Source organism: Gopherus flavomarginatus, chromosome 8, assembly GCF_025201925.1.
Source record: "Gopherus flavomarginatus isolate rGopFla2 chromosome 8, rGopFla2.mat.asm, whole genome shotgun sequence".
NCBI classification, from domain to species: domain Eukaryota; kingdom Metazoa; phylum Chordata; order Testudines; family Testudinidae; genus Gopherus; species Gopherus flavomarginatus.
In genome coordinates, this window is record NC_066624.1 from 14822218 (window position 1) to 14845704 (window position 23487).

The following is a 23487-nucleotide window of genomic DNA, read 5'->3' on the forward strand; positions in this document are numbered from 1 at the left end:
TAGAGCTCAGAAGAAAAGCACTTCATGAACAGCAATGCCAGGAAAAACTGTGTTAATACAACACCTAACTCAGTGGGGTCCTGGTTCATAACTGGGACTCCTAAGTGCTACAATAATACAAACAAATAAAATAAACAAATATATGTTATAGCCCAAAACATAACGACATTCACCAGCCAACACTAAAATTGACCTATTTATTTTGAATTAAAACAATATAAGCAATTTGCAGATTATCTGACATATGGTTAATTCAGCTGTTTGTGTTAATCATATGCACCAATGCATTGGCATATAAAAATTACTTAATTCTACTTCTGAAATTAGTTTAGGAAAAACTGCCTTAGCTAATACATTTTTTTTCAATATAACACCCCCTACCCCCACACAAACCAGTTGTTAACAGATGTGAGTGGGAGAAAAATGCCTTGGATTTCTGAAATCAGAAAGGCAATGCTTTCAAAAGAAGTTAACAACCCCAAATATTTAAAATGACATATGTTACATAGACGTGACAACTGTGTAAACAGGAAAACTATGAGAATTTGGGACATTAAGGGGTTGATGCTCCTGTCTCCCTTTCTAAATGTTCCTATGTTAACACTGGAAACACTTAGAAAAACCCAGCAGATTAGCAACTAGCAGTTACAGAATTACTGCTGCTTTCTGAAAATTATATAAAAAAGAATTCTTCTAAAGACTTATTTAACCAATCTGAGCTAAAAGGTGCAGTAAGCAACAATTCTCTCATGCATTCTTAAACTTGTTTCCTTGTAAATGATAAAGAATAATAACAGACGAAAATCGATAAATTAATTGGGAAATGTTCATAGTTGCTTAATTTGATCTAACCAACATTTGTGCTAATAAATAACTATGTTATGAATATTGGAAAGCATTTTATTTATTAACACAAGATCTCAATAATCAGTTTTAACAGACATATCTACTCCCCGCCACACACACAGTAACGTAGATCCACCAAAAAGGATAAGAAATTATTCTAGTACATTACCAAGTTCAAACATTTCTATGTGCTCACAACTGTAATATCTGAGTATTTCGGTAAATATGTTTAAATATGGTAAATATGTTTTTCCCAAAATATCAGAATGTACTATACTTCAAATATCTTTTCAATGTATTTGTTTTAGAGGACAATTCTACAATATTTTAAATTTGAATTACGCTTATGAAAAAAAGCAAGCATACCAATAGGATAACTTAGCTGTTAGCTACCCACCATCTCTGGAATCACACTGATGGTGGTACTGATGGAAGTTTACCAAGACACAAATTAGTGGGGGGTACTCTAGAAGCATGAATACCGCCATAGTGTTGTTTTCTTTATGCAAAGTAAAGTTGCAGGAATAGCTATGAACTATGAAAAAAATGTGTCTGAGAAGGATCAAGGAGAGGTGAAAAATTAAGTGATCACCCTATAAAATACTGCCAACATTAACAGACCAATGCTGATTGCACACTGTGCCAACTGTAGTTTATTCTATAGATCAAAATCTAAAGGCACATGTGCAAAGCACATTTATACGATGGTTGAAAAATCTGTTTCTATGCTAGCACATACATTTCAATTTCTCGGGTAATGTATAACATTCAGACAAGATTAAAATCTCTCCACATGAAATACTAATGTAATCTTGGTGACAAATAAAAGATTCAAACCTTTGCTGAAGAGTCCTTGAGTTCGCTGAGGCTGTCCTGTAGAAAATGAATGGAGATGACACGTAAACTGGCATAATTTTCAGAAACCAGAGGAACTTTGGGAAGCAGGCCGAACCTTGAAACAAAACACAGCTACTCCTTCCAGAATAAATCTGATGTTAATATTTTATACTGAACAAAGCTAAAGCTAGAAAACAAAATCTAAATCTTTTTTTCTCAACTAAACTGTATCAGCAATATGATTCTTTAAACTACAAAAGTAAATTTGTTCATATTCAATGTCATAAAATATTAAAACCTCCCCTCCACCCACAAAGATTTCTGCAATAGTTAAAGAAAAATACTCTTTAAAATGAGTGATCCACAGATGAAGTAAGATTTAAAAAATATATTAAATGCATCTTCTCCACTTACAGTTAAACGTGGTAGAAGTCTCCTAGAATGACTTTAGGTTTCATTTTGCAAAAAATAGATAGAGAAAAAAAATATATACTTGATGTTACAATTAAGTCCTTATCACTATCACCTGGTTCCTCAAAACTGATTATCTGCACTTTTTACTCTTATTTCTGCAAAATTAATTATTCTTTAAGTAACTCTTAGACAAAGAAAGATGTATTCTTTGAAAAGAACAAAACAAAACATTGAATCTTTAAGTTGGTAAGACGGTGAAGTTTTAAACACCCCACATAATCCATCACAGTGCTCTTGAAGTATTAGTAACTTACAGTTTTAAAGGTTCAACGTACTGCAAATTCAAAGATTCCATGAACTTAGATGGTTTAGAAATAAAATTAAATATGGAGCAAGGAATGGCTACCCTGAGTCTTCAAGTAGGCTACACCCACGGTATTGTGCTGCGCTTGAATGCTTGGGGTTTCTCTTTGCTGGGTGGTAGGCTTGGTTGCCACATCTGGTTTTATCGTAACGCAGGGCTCAACATGGTGGGAACCCATTGGAATATAAACAAACCTCGAAGGGAAGGTGCAACAGAAGCTGCATGCTCACTGAATATACACAACTACAGGAGAACTGATCACCAAGGAGACTTTAAAATGGAACTCCTTTCAAGACTCCTCCTTGGAAGGCACACATCGGTATGATGCTCATCAAGAAGCCTGATGAATTCAGAGGTATCCGTATATCCCGTAACATCCAGAAAATCTTCAGTGCTATATATTCTTCAATATTAGTGCAGAAAAATATGCTTCATTCTGCTGCAAAGACTCATTTGCTTGTAGCTACCAATGCATTCCAAAAAAAACTGACTGCTTAAAACAATGAGGCACTTCTGTGTAAAAATTTTCTTGCATTTTTCAAACACTATTTACAAAATTTGTGCTAGGTCCTTGAAGCTTTATTTTTTCTAATTAAAAATATTTAATAGAAAAAAAAGAGTCCACCAATAAAGAAAAGGAATGCATTTTCTAATGCAAGATAAAACCTCCAGTGGTTCCAGTATATACTTGGCACAAAACTTGAAGGAAGTCGGACACTGGCATTCCAAACTTGTGAGCCTAATATAGGCGCTGCCTTCCTCAGGCTATACTAACCTTTACTGTTGAGGAATGTGATGGAGAAGAATGGGTATCAACTTTGCGACGTTTTTGTTCTAAAAAAGAAAAAAAGAAGCAGTAAGCATTAAAACCCTAGCAAGACGGGATAAAATCTGATTATATTACTTCGCAAAATACCAAACAAGTTTAAAATTAGAATTAAAATTTTACTGTTGGAGGATTAAAACTATTGATTATCATCAGGAGAAAGTAACAGGGCTGATCCCATGGATTCCAAAATTTCTCATCTGCAGAATCACCTGTTTTGCTGAAAAATTGTGCTTTAATGTTAAAACTTTCATTTAAAATAATCTGTGTTTAGCCCTCAGCATTATGATGAAAACCTTGAAAATGTGGAACAAGTGGAAACTGGTGCAGACTCATTTTTCTGAGTCTGCAAATAGCCTAAAAACAATTGTTCTGAGATATGAGGTACCTCATTCATCTAAACACACTAACACCAAAACCTGAAGATGATAACTTATATGGCAACATTCTTAACTATTTCACTGACAACAATTTTAGTAGAAACTATTCCAAACAGCTTTCCATACCTTCTTCAGATGCTAAAAGCACCAGCTGTTGCCTACTCAAATACCAAAAACTCCAGCTTTCCTCCAAAAACTTCCATATGCTGTTTGTAAAACATTCTCACTACAAAATTTTTTGCAGAATTCAGATTGTTTTTGCTGTAGGCAACCTGTGGCACACGTGCCAAAGGCAGCACACAAGTTGATTTTCAGTGGCACTTACACTGCCTGGGTCCTGGCCACCGTCTGGGGAGCTCTGCATTTTTATTTAATTTTAAATTAAGCTTCTTAAACATTTTAAAAACCTTATTTCCTTTCATACAACAATACTTTAGTTATATATTATAGACTTATAGAAAGAGATCTTCTAAAAAAGTGAATAAATGAAGACTCAGCACACCACTTCTGAAAGGTTGCCGACCTCTGCTATAGAGTATATGGGACCTCAGTTACAGTAGGCAAACAATCAAGACCTATTTCCATGTGTAATCTATTACTAGATAATAGTACAATTTTGAATCTTCACAAGGATTTGTTACAAGAGATACTCATATGAAACCACATTTGAAATTCTTAAAGGCAGTGGGCTCTATAATACTCTGCTCTCACTGACAGTGACAGGAACAGAAAACACATCCCCCCCAGTTTGCTTACTAATGCCGGAAGTGATGATTTTTTTAGCTACCTGAACCAAACAGTTAAAAAGAAAAGGGTCTTTTGTAATTAAATGCTAATCAGCATAGTTACTCTCCTGCCTGCCGCCAACCATTTTTAGGTATTAAGCAACTTTCAAAGCTTGAAAAGGCAACTTAAAAAAAAAAAAAGTTTAATTTACCCCTTTCAGACTCTGATGTTTCTGATCGGGGAACAGGTGACTTCAAGGACCCAGCTACTGACAATTTTTCTCCTCCTTTAATATTTTCCTTGGATTTCATATCCTTCGCTATATCTCTTTCTCTGGATGGCTCCTTTTCTCTCTCCTTTTCTGCAGCGAACTTTGACTCAGCGTTGGTAACAACGGTCTTGGATTTTTCATCTTTTGGCGTTTTTTCTTCTTTCTTGGCTTTTTCCTTCTCTTTGTCAGATTTTGGTGTTTTTTCCTTGGTCTCTCTTGTTTTATCATCTTTGTTTGCCCGTTCTTCCTTTGGTTTATCTTTTCCATCCTTTCCAAGTGCCTTGGCCTCTGGAATGGCAGCCGGAGTCTTTTCTTTTTTTTCTTTATCTTTTTCCTTCCCACTTTTTTCTTTATCATCTTTTTCTTTAATAATTTTGCTGCATAAAAAAAGCCCAATGAGTGCTCAATATCAAAACTAGCTTCAGTTTTCATAATCAAATGCAAATCAGTTTTTACTTTTCAAGATTAAGACAAAAAAACCCTTTTCAAAATGCTAAATAAGTGACAAATTCCTGTCTCTCAACGTTCTTCCGCTCATCTTCATAGCAACAAGTACCTTTCTTCTAGCTAAAATTGGAGGATACAGGAAACAATGCTATTACATGATTAGCAGGGTTCTGATGCACACAGAAATAGTAGGCATTACAAAACATTAATGTTTTTGACTCAAGGTTATTCCAGCCCAGCAGTTGTGTACACTGACTCTGGGTATGTCCAGGCAGATATTAAAACACCCGCTGCTGGCCCAGGTCAGCTGATGTGGGCTTGTGGGGCTCACACTGCAGGGCTGTAAAATTGCTGTGTAGACATTCAAGTCCAGTCTGGAGCCTGAGCTTTGCAATCCGGCATGGGGGTTGGGGGATGGACCCAGAGCCTGGGCAACAGCCTGAGCCTAAATGTCTACATAGCAATGTTGAGCCCCGCAGGCTAGCCGCAGCTGTCCCACAGGTCTTTTACTCCAGTGCAGTCATACCCACAAATTACAAGTACCCAGTTAGAGCTACCAAGCACTTGTTGTGAGATGTCTAGCCCACTCCAACAGATTTCAAGGATTGGGTTCACAGTATTTAAAACGGATCTTTAAGTTCATCGTATTAGATATAATTATTTCTTCAGTGAAGCTTTATCATTTAATTTAGTATCGTTTTGTTGCATAATTTGGGAGAAAAGTATTTCATTTATCAGCCTTCACTTGCAATTCCTTTATCTAATGGATCAAAAGGACATAATTTGCAGATTTCAACTGCACAAAGTAGAGAAGATCATTTTCACCTCTTGCTAAAAAACCCCTTCAAAATAGATAGGTCAGTTTCAAATGTAATTTCATTATTCTGCAGTCAGACAATGATGAACTGAAGAAGAGATTTCTCACCTATTAGAAGCACTGTTTCCATTGCTTGTCGTCACTTTTGGTGTTGCATTGGCGGTTTTATTAATAACTTTCACAGCACCCTGAGTTTTCTCCTTTAGTTTGTCTATTGAAAAAGATGCTAAACTTAATCTACGAAGTTAGTACTTTGCTATAGCGACCATTTGAACACATAATACTTCAAAATTCATTTAAAGTTAGGCTTAATTTATTGACAGCTAAACTGATCACTATGTGTTTGTTAATAACGAAGGATTAACAATATAAGTAATAATATTTAAAATAAAAACATGTAACGGACCTTGCTAGTTTTACAATTTGAAGGTTAAACCACACAATCCTAAAAGTCAATTAAAAAAAAGGGTCAGAATTATAGCATTAAAACAATTATCTTTTAAAATGGATGGCTTACCAGTCTCCTCAGCAGTGCTTTCTTCCAGTTTAGCTGCATTTATTGTGAGTGATGCAGGGAGCCCAGCACCACCTGGTCCATTTTGCACTGTTGCAGCTACAGCATTCCTGGCAGGGGGGTCTTTGTGGTGGAATTCATTTTCCGGTACCATGTAAGGTTTTCTACTTTTCAATTGCCCAGAATAGCTGAAAGTCGCACAGTGTGTTAAATATGCACAAACATAAAGCAAAATATAAACATGGGTTACTGTTTAAAAAGATTAATCGAGTTGTTTGCGAATTATTTAGCACTTTTTTGAAAATGATCTGCAGCATTCTCTTTCTCCTTCTATTACTACCATCAGTTCTTTAAAGAACCTGATCCTCCAAACTTCTGTCATCTAATAAGCCAGTGATTTTGTGTTACACTAATAGTTTTGAAGTTTTGCTAAATCAATGAAAGTGATGAAATAAAATACCTTCCCAGCAACCAAGACAAACATGGATAATTTTGCATTCACCACATCATGAAAAAATAACCATAATTAAACAGCGAAAAGTATTGTTTAATTTAACTTCTAGAACTGCACATGTCTAGACTGAGTAATTGTGCAATCTTATAGCTATAACCCCCATCTTTCCTTGTTTTACCCTCCTTCCAGCTACTTATTACCATCACTGGTCCCTGTTTAAAATTATATTATAAGCTCTTTAGGGCAGGGATTGTTACTTTCTTTTGTCCTGTGGAGAACCTAGCACACTTCATCATCGTCATCCAGTACAAACCAGGAGCCTCAACTCACACCAGCCTCAAAACACAGGATTGCAAGATCGTCCAAGATACAGCAAAAGCCAAATGTGTCAAGACTGGAAGAGTTCTGAGCCTTTGGAATCCTTTCATCATCCATTTAAATCTCTTTTGAAAGTAAGTTGTTGTTACCCCATAGCTAACGCATATAGATCAGGTCTCTTCTCTTTCTCTTCCTGACAGATTTTATGTACTCTTCTTTCCAAGGCCTGACCCAGGTTGAGAACTTTTGGATACCATGGAAGGATTTTGGTCAGCACAATCAGGATATTTCTGATATGTGTATATTCGCCTGTTTCAAGGCAGTGTACAGAAGCCTAGAATACAAGGTATAAAATACAATCAAAGTAGTTCTCATTAATACTTGAAAAAGTGGGTCATATCAACATAACGTCCTTTATTTACCTTAGTTAATTTATAGTGCCATTTGTGTACCACATGTCGAAAGTTCTCATAATCTAACTGATCAGCTTTGTTCCCACCATCAAATCCAGTTGCCCGTAATATGGTAAGGAAGCCTGGATAGTTGCCACATTCCTACATGTATGTAAAAAGAAAAAAAAAAGTTAAATTTATTCAGGCGGCGGATTAAAATAATTTAACGTTTGCTGAACTGAAGAACATTGCTTTCATTAACTCTGGTATATGCAAAGTTTAAAACGTTCACATTTAGCAACATCTATACAGGTATATCTAGCACATTCCTAAAATAACATCAAAACAGTTACTTACCTGTACTGTTACCGTTGTTCTTCAACATGTTCCAACAAATCCTGCATCCAGGTAGGAGGTTAGACTAGATGACGCTTGCAGTCCCTTCTAACCCTACGGTTCTATAATTCTATGCGGGTGCAGATGTATATTTCACTCAGGTGTGCAAATGCAACGCACAGAAGCCAGTTAACTGTGTTTAGCAGAACTTGTTGGGACAGCACAGGCACAACCATGTCTCCTCATGGCCCCTCCCAAGGCTATTTCAGAGTGGTGCTATTCAGACTCACCTCAGTTCCTATGAACCAGAATCTGTGTATGTTGACTCTGATGCAGAGGGGACAGAGGGAGAGTCATGGAACACATCTGCACTCACATCTTGAGAAACAAGGTACAGTACAAGTACAGTAACAGATTTTTCTTCAAGTGGTTGCAGACTTGTATTCCCCTCAGAGTACACCTACATAGCAATTAGACACCAGCGGCTGGCCCATACTAGCGTTCACAGGACTCAGGCTGCAGGACTGTTTCACTGCTATGTAGACTTCTGGGCTCAGGCTGGATCCCAGGCTCTAGGACCCTGCAGAATGGGAAGTCCAGAGCTCAGGCTCCAGCCCAAGCCCAGAAGTGTACATAGCAATGAAACAGCCCTGCTGCCTGAATTGGCAGGCATGGGCCAGCCATGGGTTTTTCTTTGCTGTGTAGGCATACCCTCAGAGGATTTGCAAGCAGTAATGGAAGGAGCTGAGGCTTAGCCTACTTAAATAGTGACTACAGAGTTGCTCTTTCAAAGCTTGTATCGGACCTAGATGCAGTTGTGACAACATAGTTTGATAAAGGTATGCATGGAGGACCAAGCAGAAACACTGTGTATGTCCAATATTGGAACATCCCTGAGAAACGAATCTTGAAGCAGCTTGGGCCTTTGTTGAATGAACCAAGAGCCTTTATGGAGCTGTGGCATTTGCTATGCCATCTGTTTTGCTATGCAGGAAGTAATCTATCTGGAGATGGTCTGTGCTGAAACCATCTGACCTCTCATCTAGTCCACGTAGGAGACAAAAAGCCAGGGTGATAATCAAAATGGTTTAGTCCTGTCCAAATATAACACTCAGGCTTATTTTACATCCGACATACGAAGGCATCGTTCATCTGCATTTAAGTGTGGCTTAGAAAAAAAATACAGACAGGTACACTGTTTGGTAATCGTGAAACCACTTTAGTCAAAAATTTTGGATGCTGCCTTAAGGCTAGTTTGCCTTTGAATAACATGGAGGGTCTGCCATTAGGACCTGCAGTTCACTTACCCTCCTTCATAAGGTTAAAGCAATAAGAAAAGCTGTCTTTTGGCAAAGAAGGAATAGAGAACAGATTGCTAGAGGCTTGAATGGAGGCCCCATGAGGGCAGGAAGTACAGAGTTAAGGTCCCACAGGGCTACTGCTACTTTTACAGGTGGGAAGAGGCAGAAAACCACTATGGGCTTGGGAATACACCTACTTCTCTTGGATTGGGCGATGGAATGCTGAGATCATGGGGCCAGGTGATCTAAGATGTAACAGGCAATTTAAAGTGTCCTGAATCTGGGTACCAGACAAATTCCCCAAGTCAATGACTGAACTGAAAAGCATTTCCACTTGGCAAAACAGGTTGATCTACCTCTGAACAGTTCTTTCCCCCGATCTAACCATGCAGCATCGATGCTGAGGTGCAAACTGTACACATCTGGTGCCACAGCTAACCTTCATAGCCTTTCAGTCCAATCTCCCCTATCTTCTTTCCTTCCAGAAGGCCTTCCTTCCAGGAGATTGGCTTGACCAGGCTAGTGCAATGAGTATCAATTTGGTATAATCCAGCTTCAACTTGAAAACGATCTGAGGGATGAGTGCAATAGGGTAGAAGGCATACAGTAGTGCTGAACCCCAGTTCAGTTGGAAAGCATCAGTCAGAGAGCATGGACTGTAACCCACTCAAGAGCAAAACTGATGGCACTTGTTGTCTTTTGTTGCAAATAGGCTGACAAACAGAATGCTCTAGTCACTGAAGAAGTGCCTCAGGATGCTGCTCCTCATGGCCCACTCATGATTCTCAGAGAAATTCCTGCTGAACTGATGGGCCAACTGATTCTGGGCACCCAGTAAATGGATGGCTATGAGAACAATGTCATCTTTGATACAAGAATGGCAAAACTTTATCGCTTCCTGACACAGCTGGCTGGACCACGTTATTTGTTCACACAGTACATTGTGGTGGTATTGTCAGTAACACCGTGAACCAACATGCCCCTGATGTGCGAGAGAAAGGCTCAGTATGCACTGTAAATTGCTCAAAGATCTAGGACACTGATATGTAATGATGCTTCCTAATTTGTCCACAAACTTGGACTACTAAAGTCTCTATATGCACTTTGCTACCTATTGTCGAGACATCAGTAACTATGGTCTTGGTCAATGGAGGATGAGCGAAGGGCACACCGTCACATACATTATTCTGATCTGTCCACCAGTTTAGGGACTCCAGGACAATCTCACATGTTGAACTACTAAGTATACGAAGCCATGTGACCTAGCAACCTCAAGCATGCACAAACCATGGTTGAAAAGCGAGATTTGAGGAGCAGATATAGGCAACAAACTGAAACCATTCATGTAGGAGAAAGCCCCTCAAACTCAGAGCCTAGTAGGATCCAAAAAACTAAATTTTTTGTGTTTGAAGTAAAGTGGACTTTCCTTTGTTCAAGATCAGCCCGTCAATCAAAGAAACAGCATGAATTGGACATGATGGAGGACTTGACCTTCAGACTTGCCCCTGACTAGTCAATCATGCAGCTAAGGGAAATCATTCACCTGAGAAAGGCTGTCACTATGGTCATGCATTTGGCAAATACACACACTACTGAGGAGTACTGAGTATTGATAATGCTGACCCGTACTATGAATCTCAGATACTTCCTATGGTTGATAAAGCTGCTACATGGAAGCAGGCATCTTGAAGACTGAAGGCAGCAAACCAATCATGATTCAACTGAATTCCTGCTTGGTTGACCATGTGAGATCTTATATATCTGATGTATTTTTTGAGACTTTGGTGGTCAAGTACAAGTCTCTGTCCTCCCTTGGACTTGGGGATCAAAAAGTAATGTGAGTAGAACCCTTTACCCCAGTGTTGTAGGGTAACAGTGTTGTAGTGTCTGGAGCTCTTCAGGAAGCAGCAACTCATGAGATGGGTCCCTGAAAAGAGACACGATAGGGGGATAGCTAGAAATTGGATAGTGTGTTCTAACACAGTGTTTAAGACCCATCTGTCTGCGGTTATTGCTTCACAAGCATGTAGCCAGGGGACTGGGGGATACGACTGGAAGATTGCTGATGATAGGGTGAGCCAATTGGTTAGAGGCGGAGTCAGATGACTGCCTCTATAATTTGTGCCTCCTCTTTGAAAAGTCTTGCTCCCTGAAAGGAGCACTGACGGAACTGTTGTACATGTTGTTGTCCCCTAATGATTGGGGTACAGAAGCCAGTGAAATATAGCTTGAGAGTTCATCAGACTTTTCAAAAAAGCAGGAACTAACCATAAAAAGGGAGGTCTTTTATACATCATTACAATTTAGTGCAATACAAATCTGCAACCATTTGTAGAAGAAATGCCTGCTTTTGGAAGAGGGCAAGAGAGGTGTGCGCATCTCTCCCCTTCATTCCATTTTAACTGGCTTCTGACAGAGCTATCAAGCAAGTTTCATCATTCTCACATGTTATCTTCATGACTACCTGTGGTTAATCCAAGATATATTTACCTTCTAATCCATTTGCAGTTTTCAAAGCACTTAAGCTTTGATAAGTTAAACCTCCTCCAACTCAACTTAGACATAGACAGATGAAAAGTATGATTCATTAAGCAGAAGTGTTCAAAATGTATGCATGAATTCCTTTCCCATCACAGAAATCCTGCCTTCAAGTATCAGCAAAGTTTTATAATACATGAAGTTTAAAATTAGAAAACTAGAAAAACAATCATACTTCATGTTTTTACTCCATTATACTTTTACAACAACCACTTTTACTAGGCCTGGCTTACCAGTAGTAATCATCTGATTATTCATGACACAGACTACAATTTACATACCTTTTCATATATGTTTCTATCACTGTGCCACCTAGTAACAGTCTCTAGCATACAGCACAGAAACCTGCCGTATCTACTAGCTTCATTTTCAGTGCAACTTGCTACTGTATAGATTATATCTGAGAAAACCTGTAAAAAACGGAAATAATAGTCAGGCTATGTAATATGAAATCAAAATTATTTAAAAAAAAAACCCAACTGCTTTAGTTTTCATAGTTCATGTTCATACGGTTACTAGTGTTACTAGAATACGAAGAACTAATTCCACCTTGAACTCTGAACTTCCTTTCTTTTCTTATCAGTTATTACCTTAACTCCTAACTCATCTCACTGAGCTTGGGCAATAGACATATGTAAACTGTTGCTGACTGTATAAACAAAATGTAGTTCTACTCTGAGTATTACAGAATAAAGACATTGGGGACATCCCATGCTTACTATCTATCCGTGACTCTACACTGAACACATTAAGTTTACAAGTAGATGGCTTTTCTAACTGTAAGGCCTTCAAACTCTACTTTGGATCTGAAAGTCAAGCAGGGTTTCTGGCTCTTGCTTATATATACGTAAATTATGCCCTCGGTGACACACATGTGACACCAATGCCTTCAAGAGAGCTGCACGGGTAATTAATTAGCTGGATAACAGGAGCTTATTAAATAATATTGTTGTGATCTGCGCTCTCTATGTGAGGGCTGATAGACTGAATTGATCAAGGTGATTATCTTTGCCTTGTATATCACTACCATTTATATAGACCAATGTAATATTGGGCAGGCCAGGTGGAGGATGATACCTTGGCTCAGCAAAGATGGAGCATGCTTTCTGGGGCTTAGGGACAAGAACAAAGGGAAAGAGAAGGTTTACAGGAAAAATCTTTAGAAGTATACCTCTATCCCGCTATAATGTGGTTGTGGGGAGCCAAAAATCCCTACCGCTTTATAGCTGAAACCCTGTTATATCGGAGTAGGGTGGGCAGGGCTCCAACGGTGATTTAAAGAGCTCCAGGCTCCAGCCGCTGCGGGGAGCCCCAGGCCCTTTAAATCGCTGGCAAGCTCCACTGCTGCAGCCCCGGGGTAGCGGTGGCGGGGCTCCAGCGATGATTTAAAGGGCCCTGGGCTCCCCGCAGCAGCCGGAGCCCCGGACTCTTTAAAGCGCCACCCAAGCCCCGCTGCTACCGCGCTATATGGAAACCTGTGTTATACTGGGTCGCGTTATAGCGGGGTAGAGGTGTACATAACTGAAAAGATATGTTCCTTGAATTTTAACTTGTATGCTATTTCTTTTTCTCTGATCTTTTTTGACAGTAAGCTCTTCAGGGCAGGTACAGATGGTTTCCCTATGTTTGTACAGAGCTTAGCAAAATGGGGTCTCAGTCTTGATGGGGATCCTTTAAGTGCTATGGTAATAATGATAAATGCAGATTCTGGAACTGGAATATTTCTAGAGATTCTGTTGATGCACGAGTCTCTTTTCACATGGAAAAAGGATGCAACAAATAGTAATCTTTCAAAAACAGAGTTTTAATAGACTTGCAATATTTACTTAAAAGAAAACAACACAGCTCCAACACATTCTGGTTACTTACTCTATCATAACAGAGAAGTGTAGAAAAATTGGGCGTTTTCTGTTGATGCACCAGTTCTACAAAGTGAGCACAATAAACAGCATCGATTGCAGAAAAAATGCAGCGAGGAAATATACACAACTGTAGAAATTTTGTGATAGTCTCATTTTTAGTTGATCCTTCAAAAACAAAGAAATAGACAAAGAAGGGAAGTATTTTATGGCAACATCAATTGTACATAAGACAGCCAACATTCAAACAAAACCCACAAAATTAACTCTATCACACATGCTTCAGAAATATATTGTGTATTATAACATATTTTAACATCCCAAATTTTCTTTCAAACTACTCAGGGAAAACTCTCAAACCAGAGAGATAATCCCTATTAAGATGCCAAGAAAACTAACAGATAAAATGTATTCATTAACTATGCATATTTTTCTCCATTATATAAATGGACAGATCTGACTCAGTACCACCTCACACTAATTTGTTCTAGTGGCTGGAAGACACAATGCAGATGATCAAATTTAGTAAAGAAAGTGTGGAAAAAAGGGATTAAAAAGTAAAGACAGTTCATTAGAAAATATAAGTTGAGACTCTTTGGGGGGGATAATGTTTAATTTCCATTTGCTATGTTACTACTTAGTACCATCATATGTTCTGCAGTATTTTGTAAAATAAAATATTGGTAATTACAATATTTCACTAGGGCACCCGTTATTAATTTTTTGCTAAGTGGTATGAAATTGCCAGAGTGTTGTTTCTTTTTTTAAATAATTATCAAAATTTGTGCATTAGTAACAATATTTATTTTTATTAATATTTTAGCGCCTTTTGCTAGCTCCGTGTGCTTTTACAAACATTATTCATAGTACAATAAAATACTGTCCACACAATCAGAACATAAAGTAATTCAGATATGTGAAACTTGACTGATGCTATAACAGAGGAAAAGAAGTCTCTCTACCTCCTGCATAGCCATGGTATTAGACCTCAAAAATATTTCATGTGGCCGTTTGCCTGACAGAACACTTCCACTCCCATTGCTCTTCTTAGATCATTTGTTAATCAAGGTGACATACAGGAACAAAACTATGAGAGAGAGCTACTTAAGGGCCTCTAAACTGAAGGCACAAAAGATAAGACGGTTACTCACCTTTGTAACTGTTGTTCTTCGAGATGTGTTGCTCATATCCATTCCAGTTAGGTGTGTGCGCCGCGCGTGCACATTCGTCGGAAAACTTTTACCCTAGCAACTCAGTGGGCCGGCAGGTCGCCCCCTAGAGTGGCGCCGTCATAGTGCTCGATATATACCCCTGCCGGCCCACCCGCTCCTCAGTTCCTTCTTGCCAGCTACTCCGACAGTGGGGAAGGAGGGCGGGTGTGGAATGGATATGAGCAACACATCTCGAAGAACAACAGTTACAAAGGTGAGTAACCGTCTTTTCTTCTTCGAGTGATTGCTCATATCCATTCCAGTTAGGTGAATCCCAAGCCTTACGTAGGCGGTGGGGTCGGAGTGAAATGTGGCAGAATGAAAACTGCTGAGCCAGAGGCTACAGCATCTCGACTGTTGAACCAGGGCATACTGCGAAGCAAAGGTATGGACCGAGGACCAATGGAGCTGCACGACAGATCTCGTGGGTAGGAACACGAGCCAGCAAGGCGGCAGTTGAAGCCTGAGCCCTGGTAGAATGCACGGTGATGTGGCTTGGGGAAATATGAGCCAAATCATAACAAGTGCGGATGTACGCCATCACCCAAGATGAGATCCTCTGAGAGGAAAACAAGCAAGCCTTCCCTTTGGTCTGCTACCGTGACAGAGCTTGGGCACCTTACGAAATGGTTCTGTCAGCGCAATATAAATGCGAGCACTCTACAGATGTTCAGGGAGTGCAACTGTTGCGCCCATTGCATTGAGCTGTGGGTAACATGAAAGGCCGAAACCACCTTAGGGAGGAAAGCCGGGTGTGGTCATAACTGCACCTTGTTTTTGTGAAACCTAGTGTACGGCGGAACCACCGTAAGAGCTCTGAGCTCGGAGACTCGTCTGGCGATGTAACAGCTACGAGGAAAGTTGTCGTCCAAGACAGGTATAGCAGAGGGCCGGTCGCGAACGGCTCGAATGGGGGAGACATAAGTCTGGTTAAAACTAGGTTGAGGTCCCAGGTTGGGGCTGGGCGGCGCACCCGAGGGTGCAAGCGCTCCAAGCCCTTGAGGGACCTCGAACCCATAGAGTGTGAGAACACGGAACGTCCACCTTAGCCTGGCTGGAAGGTAGAGATGGCTGCCGAGTGTACCCTCAGCGATGATACTGCCAGGTCCTGCTGCTGAAGGCCAGAGGCAGGCCAAATAGAGGGGATCGAGACCTCAGTAGAAGCAAGATCGAGCGTATTGCACCTGTAGAAGAAACGCTTCCACTCGGCCCGGTACGTTGACCAGGTGGAAGGCTTCCTGTCACCCTGGCTCAGTTACGCAGCAGCCACACCATGAGGCGAAGAGGCTGCAGGTCCGGGTGACGAAGCCTGTCGTGGCCCTGAGTGACGAGGTCTGGGTGGGGTGGCAGGGTAATTGGGTCGGTTATTGACAGGCCGAGCAACGTGGTATATCAGTGCTGCCTGGACCACGCTGGAGTGATCATGATGATGCGCGCTCCGCCCCTGCGGAGTTTGAGTAGGACCTAATGAACCAGTGGGAACAGTGGGAAGGCATAAAGGAGTTGGCCTTTCCACAGCATCAGGAATGCGTCCAAGATCGATCCCGAGAAGAGACCTTGGAAGGAGCAGAACATCTGGCATTTTCTGCTCTCGCAGTGAGCGAACAGGTCTATGTGAGGAAAAATCTCCACTTCTGGAAAGCAGAACGCCTCACATGGGGCAGAGTGACCACTCGTAAGACAGGAAAGACCTGCTGAGTCAAAGCGCCAAAGCGTTCCGAACGCCTGGGAGAAAGGACGTCACCAGCTCCATCGAGTGGGCCATGCAGAAGTCCCAGAAATGGATGGCCTCCTGACAAAAGGGGGGAGGACCATGTCCCTCCCTGGTTATTTATGAAGCACATGGCCGTTGTGTTGGCTGTAAACACCGAGATACCACGGCCTCGCAGCTGCCGCTGGAACCCCTGGCACGCCAGGCGGACTACTCTCATTTTTGGGGCACTGATGTGGAATGCCAGCTCCCGAGAAGACCAAAGGCCTTAAGCTCGGAGGTGACCATGAGCACTCGAGCAGAGAGATGACGCGTCCGTCGTCAGGGGCAGTGAGGGCTGGGGCGGATGGAACCGCATCCCTGCCCACACCAGGGAGGGAGTTAGCCACCACTCTAGGGAGCCTAAGGTGCTCGAGGGAACGGTGACTACCATGACCATTGGCTCCCTGTCCGGGTGGTACGACGAGGTGAGCCGGACTTGGAGAGGACGGAGGCGGAGCTTGGCGTGTTTGGTTACAAACTTGCGGGCAGCCATGGACCCAGGAGACTGAGACAAGTGCGAGCCGAGGTCGTTGGGAAAGTCTGCGGACCTCGGATGATTGTTGCCATCGCCTAAAACCGCAGTTGTGATAAGCAGGCTCCGGCTAGGTCGGAGACCAGGATAGCCCCTAGGAAGTCCAACCTCTGCGTGGGAACCAGAGTGGATTGCTCTATAGTAATCATCAGGCCTAGACCTGTGAATAAGACCGTGACGATGCCCACGTGCTGAGTGGTTTGTGTCTCGGAGTCTCCTCGGATAAGCGAATCGTCCAGATACGGAAAAACGCATATCCGACATCAGCGAAGGTAGACAGCGACTATGGCCGTAAACCAGAAGTACTGACGGTTGGCTAGAAAGCGGAGGTATCTCCTGTGCGGAGGGAAGATGGCGTTGCGAAAGTACGCGTCCTTCATATCGAGGGTGGCATAGTAGCCCCCAGGAGGCAAGGATGGAATAATGGTTCCCAGGGATACCATGCGGAACTTCAACCTTATCCTAAACTGGTTGAGTCCGCGCAGGACTAGGAAGGTCTGAGACCTCCGTTCGAGTGGGGGACTAGGGCATAACGGGAGTAGACCCCCTTGCCCCTTTCGTCAGTCGGCGTCTGCACCTCTTGTACGAGGAATTGCTCGTGAGAGGGGTCCCTGAAGGGGGACAGGGCTGGAACAAATTAGAGGCGGTACCTATGCTCCACTGTGCGCAGGACCCAGCGATCTGAAATTAACTGGGGCCATGCCAGGAGAAAGCGGGATTGGGATCCCGGCTGTGACTGGTACACCGCCCTCAGGCGCACCTTGGAAGGTTCGTCTTTGGTCCCAGTGGTAATTGCGAGGGACCTTGGCCTTGGCTCTTTAGGGGTCCTGACGTTCGTCTGCGACCACCTTGGCCTCGCCGTTTGCCAAAGTCCTGTCTCTGGCTAGGCACAGAGTATGGCGGCTGGGGACAGAAAGGCCTGCGTTTGGTCGCTGGCATATGCATTCTGAGAGAGCGCATTAGGACCCTATTGTCCATCAGGCTTCGCAGCCTGGGGCTGTCTTTGCCGCGAAGAGGCCTTTGCCAACAAAGGGTAAATCCTGAATGGCATACTGCAGCTCCGGCCGGAGGTTTGAAACCTGAAGCCATGAGATGCACCTCATGGCGACACCAAAGGCCAGAGTCCTGGCTGCTGAGTCTGCTGCGTCCAACGAGGCCTGGAGGGACGCTCTGGGTACCTTTTTCCCCCGTCCTCCAAGACGGCAGCGAACTCTTGGCGGGAGTTTTGAGGGAGAAACTCCATAAACTAAACTACCTTCACTCAGGTGCTATAATTATAGCAGCTAAGCAAGGCTTGTTGCTTTGCTACCCAGAGCTGCAGGGCCTCTGTAGAGTACACCTGGTGGCCAAGTAGGTTCATTCGCCAAGCCTCCTTCGGTTTTGGGGCTGGCGCCCGCTGGCCATGCCAATACCTCTCCTTAACAGACTGAAAGACTACTGAGCAGAGAGGAGAGCGGACAGACAAGTAGTCGTACCCCTTAGAGGGCCCCATACCGGGTCCTCTACCTCTGGGACCTCCTCCACCTCATGTTGTCGGGGGGCGTATCAGAATCGTGGTCCTGAGCATAACATCTGCGCATGTGGGATGACACGGATGCGTGTCCGGATGGCCATGGAGGTACTACAAAAAAAAAAAGGCATGGGCAGAGTCTCTGACTCTATCGGACCTTGCCCAACTTGGCACCGGGAGGCGTACCGGTACCTGGAACGAGATCCAGACCTGCAAGCAGAAAGGTGCCGGGAGGTCGACCGAGATCTCGAGGCTCGGGGAGAGGCTACGGGAGTCACGGTACCTGTCGCGGTGCCGGGAGTCTGAACTGTGCCGATAGTAGCGGGTCGGCGAACGGGATACCGACCGGTGCGGCGAGTGCGACCAGTACCGATGAGGAAAACAGTACCGGGACTGCAAGTGGTGTCGGGTGTGCCGACGGGACCTGGAGCGTCTGTGGGACCGTGATCATGAACGGTGCCGCTCTGCTGTGCTGACAGAGGACGGTCATATGAAGAGACTATATTACCCGCACCGGCGGTGCCGGGGTCAGGCAGCATCGACTCTGTCATGGCAATGAGATCCCTCGCCGTTGGTAATGTCTCCAGCGTGGAGGGAACAGCAGGCTCAACCACAGTGCATACTGGGGAGCTGTCAGGCACCGGATTCGACGGCCCTCATGGGACCGGGATCGACGGTACCGAGGTCGTCAGAGCTTCGGTAGGTGTCGGTGCCGGGCGATCCGACTTAGACGAGCTCTCTGGCTGCGGTGCAGTCAGCACGGAAGCAGCGGGAGCAGTAAGCTCAACCACGGCGCGTGCCGGGGAGCCGTCAGGCACCGGATTCGACGGCCCTTGTGGGACCGGGATCGACGGTGCCGACGTCGTCGGTGCCTCAGCAGGTGTCAGTGCCGGGCGATCCGACTTAGACGAGCTCTCTGACTGCGATGCAGGTGGCACGGAAGCAGCAGGAGCAGGGGGCTCAACCACGGCGCGTGCCAGGGAGCCGTCAGGCACCAGCAGGAATTGTAGGCTTTCTCGACCTCGGAGGAAGGGAGCGGTGCCGAGTCGACTTTGGTGCCGGCAACGGCCGGTGCCGAAAGGCCTTGGCAGTACCGGCGGGGTCCGGTGCCGAGGAGGCGCTTCTGCCAGCCGCTTGATCATCGCTCGGTGCCAAAGGTGGAGGGGTAAGTGGAAGTCCCGCTCCTTTTTGTTCTCGGCTTAAAAGCCTTGCAAATGGGGCACTTAGCTGTCAAGTGTGATTCCCTGAGGCACTTCCAACAGGAGTCGTGTGGATCTCCCTTCGGCATCGGCTTCTGGCAGGCCGAGCCCATTTTAAAACCCGGTGAGCCGTGCATGGGCTCCGGCACCGGGTGCAGGGAAGGGGCTACTTCCTGAACTCCGCTAACTATTACTAAACTAACTATGTTAGCAAAGAAAAAACGTATAACTATACAAATATATATATAAAAGGATTATAACTGCATAACTATATACGAGAACTACGAGTAGCTAGGGAAGTGGAGGTCAGCTAAGCCGCGCTCCACTGTTCCAATGACCGACACAGGCGGTAAGAAGGAACTGAGGAGCGGGTGGGCTGGCAGGGGTATATATCGAGCACCATGACGGCGCCACTCTAGGGGGCGACCTGCCGGCCCACTGAGTTGCTAGGGTAAAAGTTTTCCGACGAACGTGCACGCGCGGCACACACACCTAACTGGAATGGATATGAGCAATCACTCAAAGAAGAATATAAAGTTCTACAGATCACCAATCAGCTCAACACTATCCTCTCTCAAGCCCTATAGAAGCTCACTGTCTCCATTAATCTGTAAGAGTCAACCATCAAAATGAATTCATCTTGCTGGACAAGGTATATCCCAACCTCAAATCAGAGGAGATAACTATCTGTTCTTTAGAGGGAAGAAATCATCACCTCCCAAATTCCAAATCCAACTCACTCATCAGAGCCATGACAATTGCAGGTGATCACAAGCAGGAAGTCTTGCCAGGGTTTTTGTGATCCAGTGAGATAACCTGTACACCAGTACTACTCCATTCTTTTCTGGGGCCTCTCACACAAAATGGAAACACTCCTGAGATGGAACTTTGGGGACAGAGATCACCTGTCTGATGAAAGAAGCACAGCTAATACTATCTCCCCAATCTCCCTTGCTTCATGCACAATCTATATATGCAGCTGGAGCCAACTTCGCCAACACTGGTCCTGCGGTGTAACCCAACATGTCTCAGTTATACATACAAAATGGAAGCCTCATCCTTGATTAGCTCATGGAAAATAACCACTTCCTGACTACCAATTTTACATGTCCCAGTTAAAACAAGAACTGGATGCCTGTCCACTGACAGAATTGCTACAGGGCACAACTAATGGAAGCAACTAAATACACTGGCCAAATTAATGAAGCATTACAATAAATAATTTTTAACTGGCCAAATCTGACTGAATTTTTTAAATAACTGTATCAGTTCTGCACTAGCTTAGGTCAATGCCATGTACACAACACTAAAATCCTTCAGAAACATGGGCCTGGTGAAAAATGGTACTTCCCCAACTAGGATGAATTTGAACTCAAGGCACAGGACTCATGCAAGCACCTGAATAAGTCCTTAATAACAACCTTACATAGGACTTAAGTAGCACATAGGGCATTGTGCACTGGAAAGAATTTTGCTCAAACTTCACTGTCCAGTAAATAAGCATTTATCTCAAGTGTCACTGTAAAAGCTGACACATTGCCTAGAATTTGAAATAAAACACAACACTGAAATTAAAGTTCACTTGTCTTGATAATATATGTCAATAACCGATTTTAAAACAAATGATTACAGTGCTAGTATAACAAGAGTTAAGTGAGCAGAACTTTGTAATTTAGATATAGAAGGTGCAGTGACTCTGGAAAACAGCCAAAAAGTTTCTCATACTTACTTGCCAGAAGCCAGTTATCCTTTTCCAGTTTCAGCCTCTGTAGAACCCTCTGCACATGCTCCAACTGCTTTTTCTCCTCTTCAAGAAGCTTGTCCTGAAGGGCCGTACAACGTTCTTTTTCTTTTTTCTTTTTATTTGGAGGCTACAAATGTCAATGCATTTCACTTTAATATTTGTTATCCCCTACTATATGCAAAAACAAGGATTGAAGATTTGGTTTACCGCAAACAAGTTTCAAATAAATATTCATCTAAACAATAAAATAATGTGTTGCTCTGGCAGTCATTCCACCCCCACTATATCCTGCTTTTAATTATCTGATCATTCACATAATTTTAACCACAACATTCATAGATGGAGATCTTAAGTGAGCCTCTAAAACTGAAGACAAATGTCAAACTTTATTTTCATAATCAGAGAGTAGTTCTGCAGTCCTTACTCAGTGAAGTTATCAAGTGTTCAAACCAAGTAAGGGCTGTAAGGTTCTCTTATGGTAAAATTATAAGTCTATAGTTTTACTAGACTTGAACCTTCACCTGAAAATATTTACGTGATAATGTTCATTGTAAAGAAGGAGTACAAAGACAGATATCTGCTTGACTGAATTAGGTAAATTAGTAGTTAAATGCCTGAGTGTTTAATTGCTGCAAAAGTAGTTTATTGCAGTATGCTCCTATAACGTCATTTTTGTTCAACAAAATATAGTCCAACTACACCAGTGGTTCTCAAATATTTTGTATTGGTGACTGCGTTCACATAGCAAGCCTCTGAGTGCGACACCCCCCCCCTTTATAAATTAAAAATACTTTAAAAGATATTTAACACCATTATAAATGCTGGAGGCAAAGCAGGGTGGAGGCTGACAGCTTGCGACCTCCCTCCCTCATATAACCACCTAGTGATCCCTAACCTCCAGTTTGAGAACCCCTGAGCTACACCATGTAGGAAAAAACAAGATTTTCTGTATTGAAATACTTATAGCAAAAATAAACAGCATTTGACATGTACTGTATTTCCTGCAACAATTTGTACCTTGTTACCACAGGTACAAAATCAAAAAGAGAACCTCTACTAAACACACTTTGACATTTTGAAAAATTCTAGTATGAAATGATACCAGTACATAAAATTGACATTTTATATTGTGCAGAACAGTGATTACAACTATCTTTGATGTAAGATTTCATTGGCTGTCATGTCTAGGTTTCAGTTTGAACATTAAAGAAAATTTTAAATATTCAGCTATTTTAATAGGTTTGCAAGCACAAACATACCATTTCCTGATTGTCATCTATAGCTTTCATCTGGACTTTAAGTTTATTGACTTCTCTGTCATAGCTATTATGTGGAACAGCAAGGTCATACATTGTCAAAGACCAAAATGTAGCATAGAACTGAGGACTGATGTCATCCCAAACTTTAGGAAGGTGCAAGGAGATCACAGCATCATGAACAGGAGCCATCACTAGCTCGCATGACGTGATGTACTTGTGAACTTTGTGCTGCTGTTTGTTTCCTTTCTCAGCTTTTTTAAGTTCATCATATTTTGACTAAAGATTAAAAAGAAAAATATTTATGATTTCCATTGTTTTTACATATCTAATCTGTTTTCTACATTTATCATTATACAGTGTCATTTATCATTCAAAGGAAAACTCTCTCAAATGTATAGATACAGATTTACGCTCTACCCCAATTTTATATACATAAACCAAACATTAAAGAAGTGCCTATGAAACTTTGAACATTTCTATGACGGTGAACGGCTCTGATTTTGCACCATCAAGGCTGCCATTTTCTCTGATGAAGAACCTCTCTGACCCATTTATTTCTGTATGGAAACTCCCTGCTCTCAGTTCCTGTATGCTGATATCTGGGAGGAGCAATTGCAGGGAAAGTCCTGCTCAACCCCT

At 42.6% G+C, this 23487-nt stretch overlaps 1 protein-coding gene across 4 annotated transcripts in view; it reads right to left on the minus strand.

Moving 5' to 3' along the window:
* THOC2 (THO complex subunit 2) overlaps window positions 1–23487 on the minus strand; it is a 101498-nt gene that overhangs the window by 14841 nt on the left and 63170 nt on the right. For 2 of the 4 annotated variants that reach the window (XM_050964462.1, XM_050964461.1), the window contains 11 exons: window positions 22849–23124; window positions 21575–21716; window positions 13651–13808; window positions 12063–12191; window positions 7637–7768; window positions 7364–7548; window positions 6446–6630; window positions 6037–6139; window positions 4605–5041; window positions 3237–3295; window positions 1684–1719 (listed from right to left, as the gene is read on the minus strand). In XM_050964462.1, the coding sequence (XP_050820419.1) occupies window positions 1684–1719; window positions 3237–3295; window positions 4605–5041; window positions 6037–6139; window positions 6446–6630; window positions 7364–7548; window positions 7637–7768; window positions 12063–12191; window positions 13651–13808; window positions 21575–21716; window positions 22849–23124 (1842 nt within the window). Of the gene's footprint in view, window positions 1–1683; window positions 1720–2449; window positions 3296–4604; window positions 5042–6036; window positions 6140–6445; window positions 6631–7363; window positions 7549–7636; window positions 7769–12062; window positions 12192–13650; window positions 13809–21574; window positions 21717–22848; window positions 23125–23487 lie in introns of those variants that run through there. The other 2 variants (XR_007775844.1, XM_050964463.1) reach the window with 2 other exon arrangements.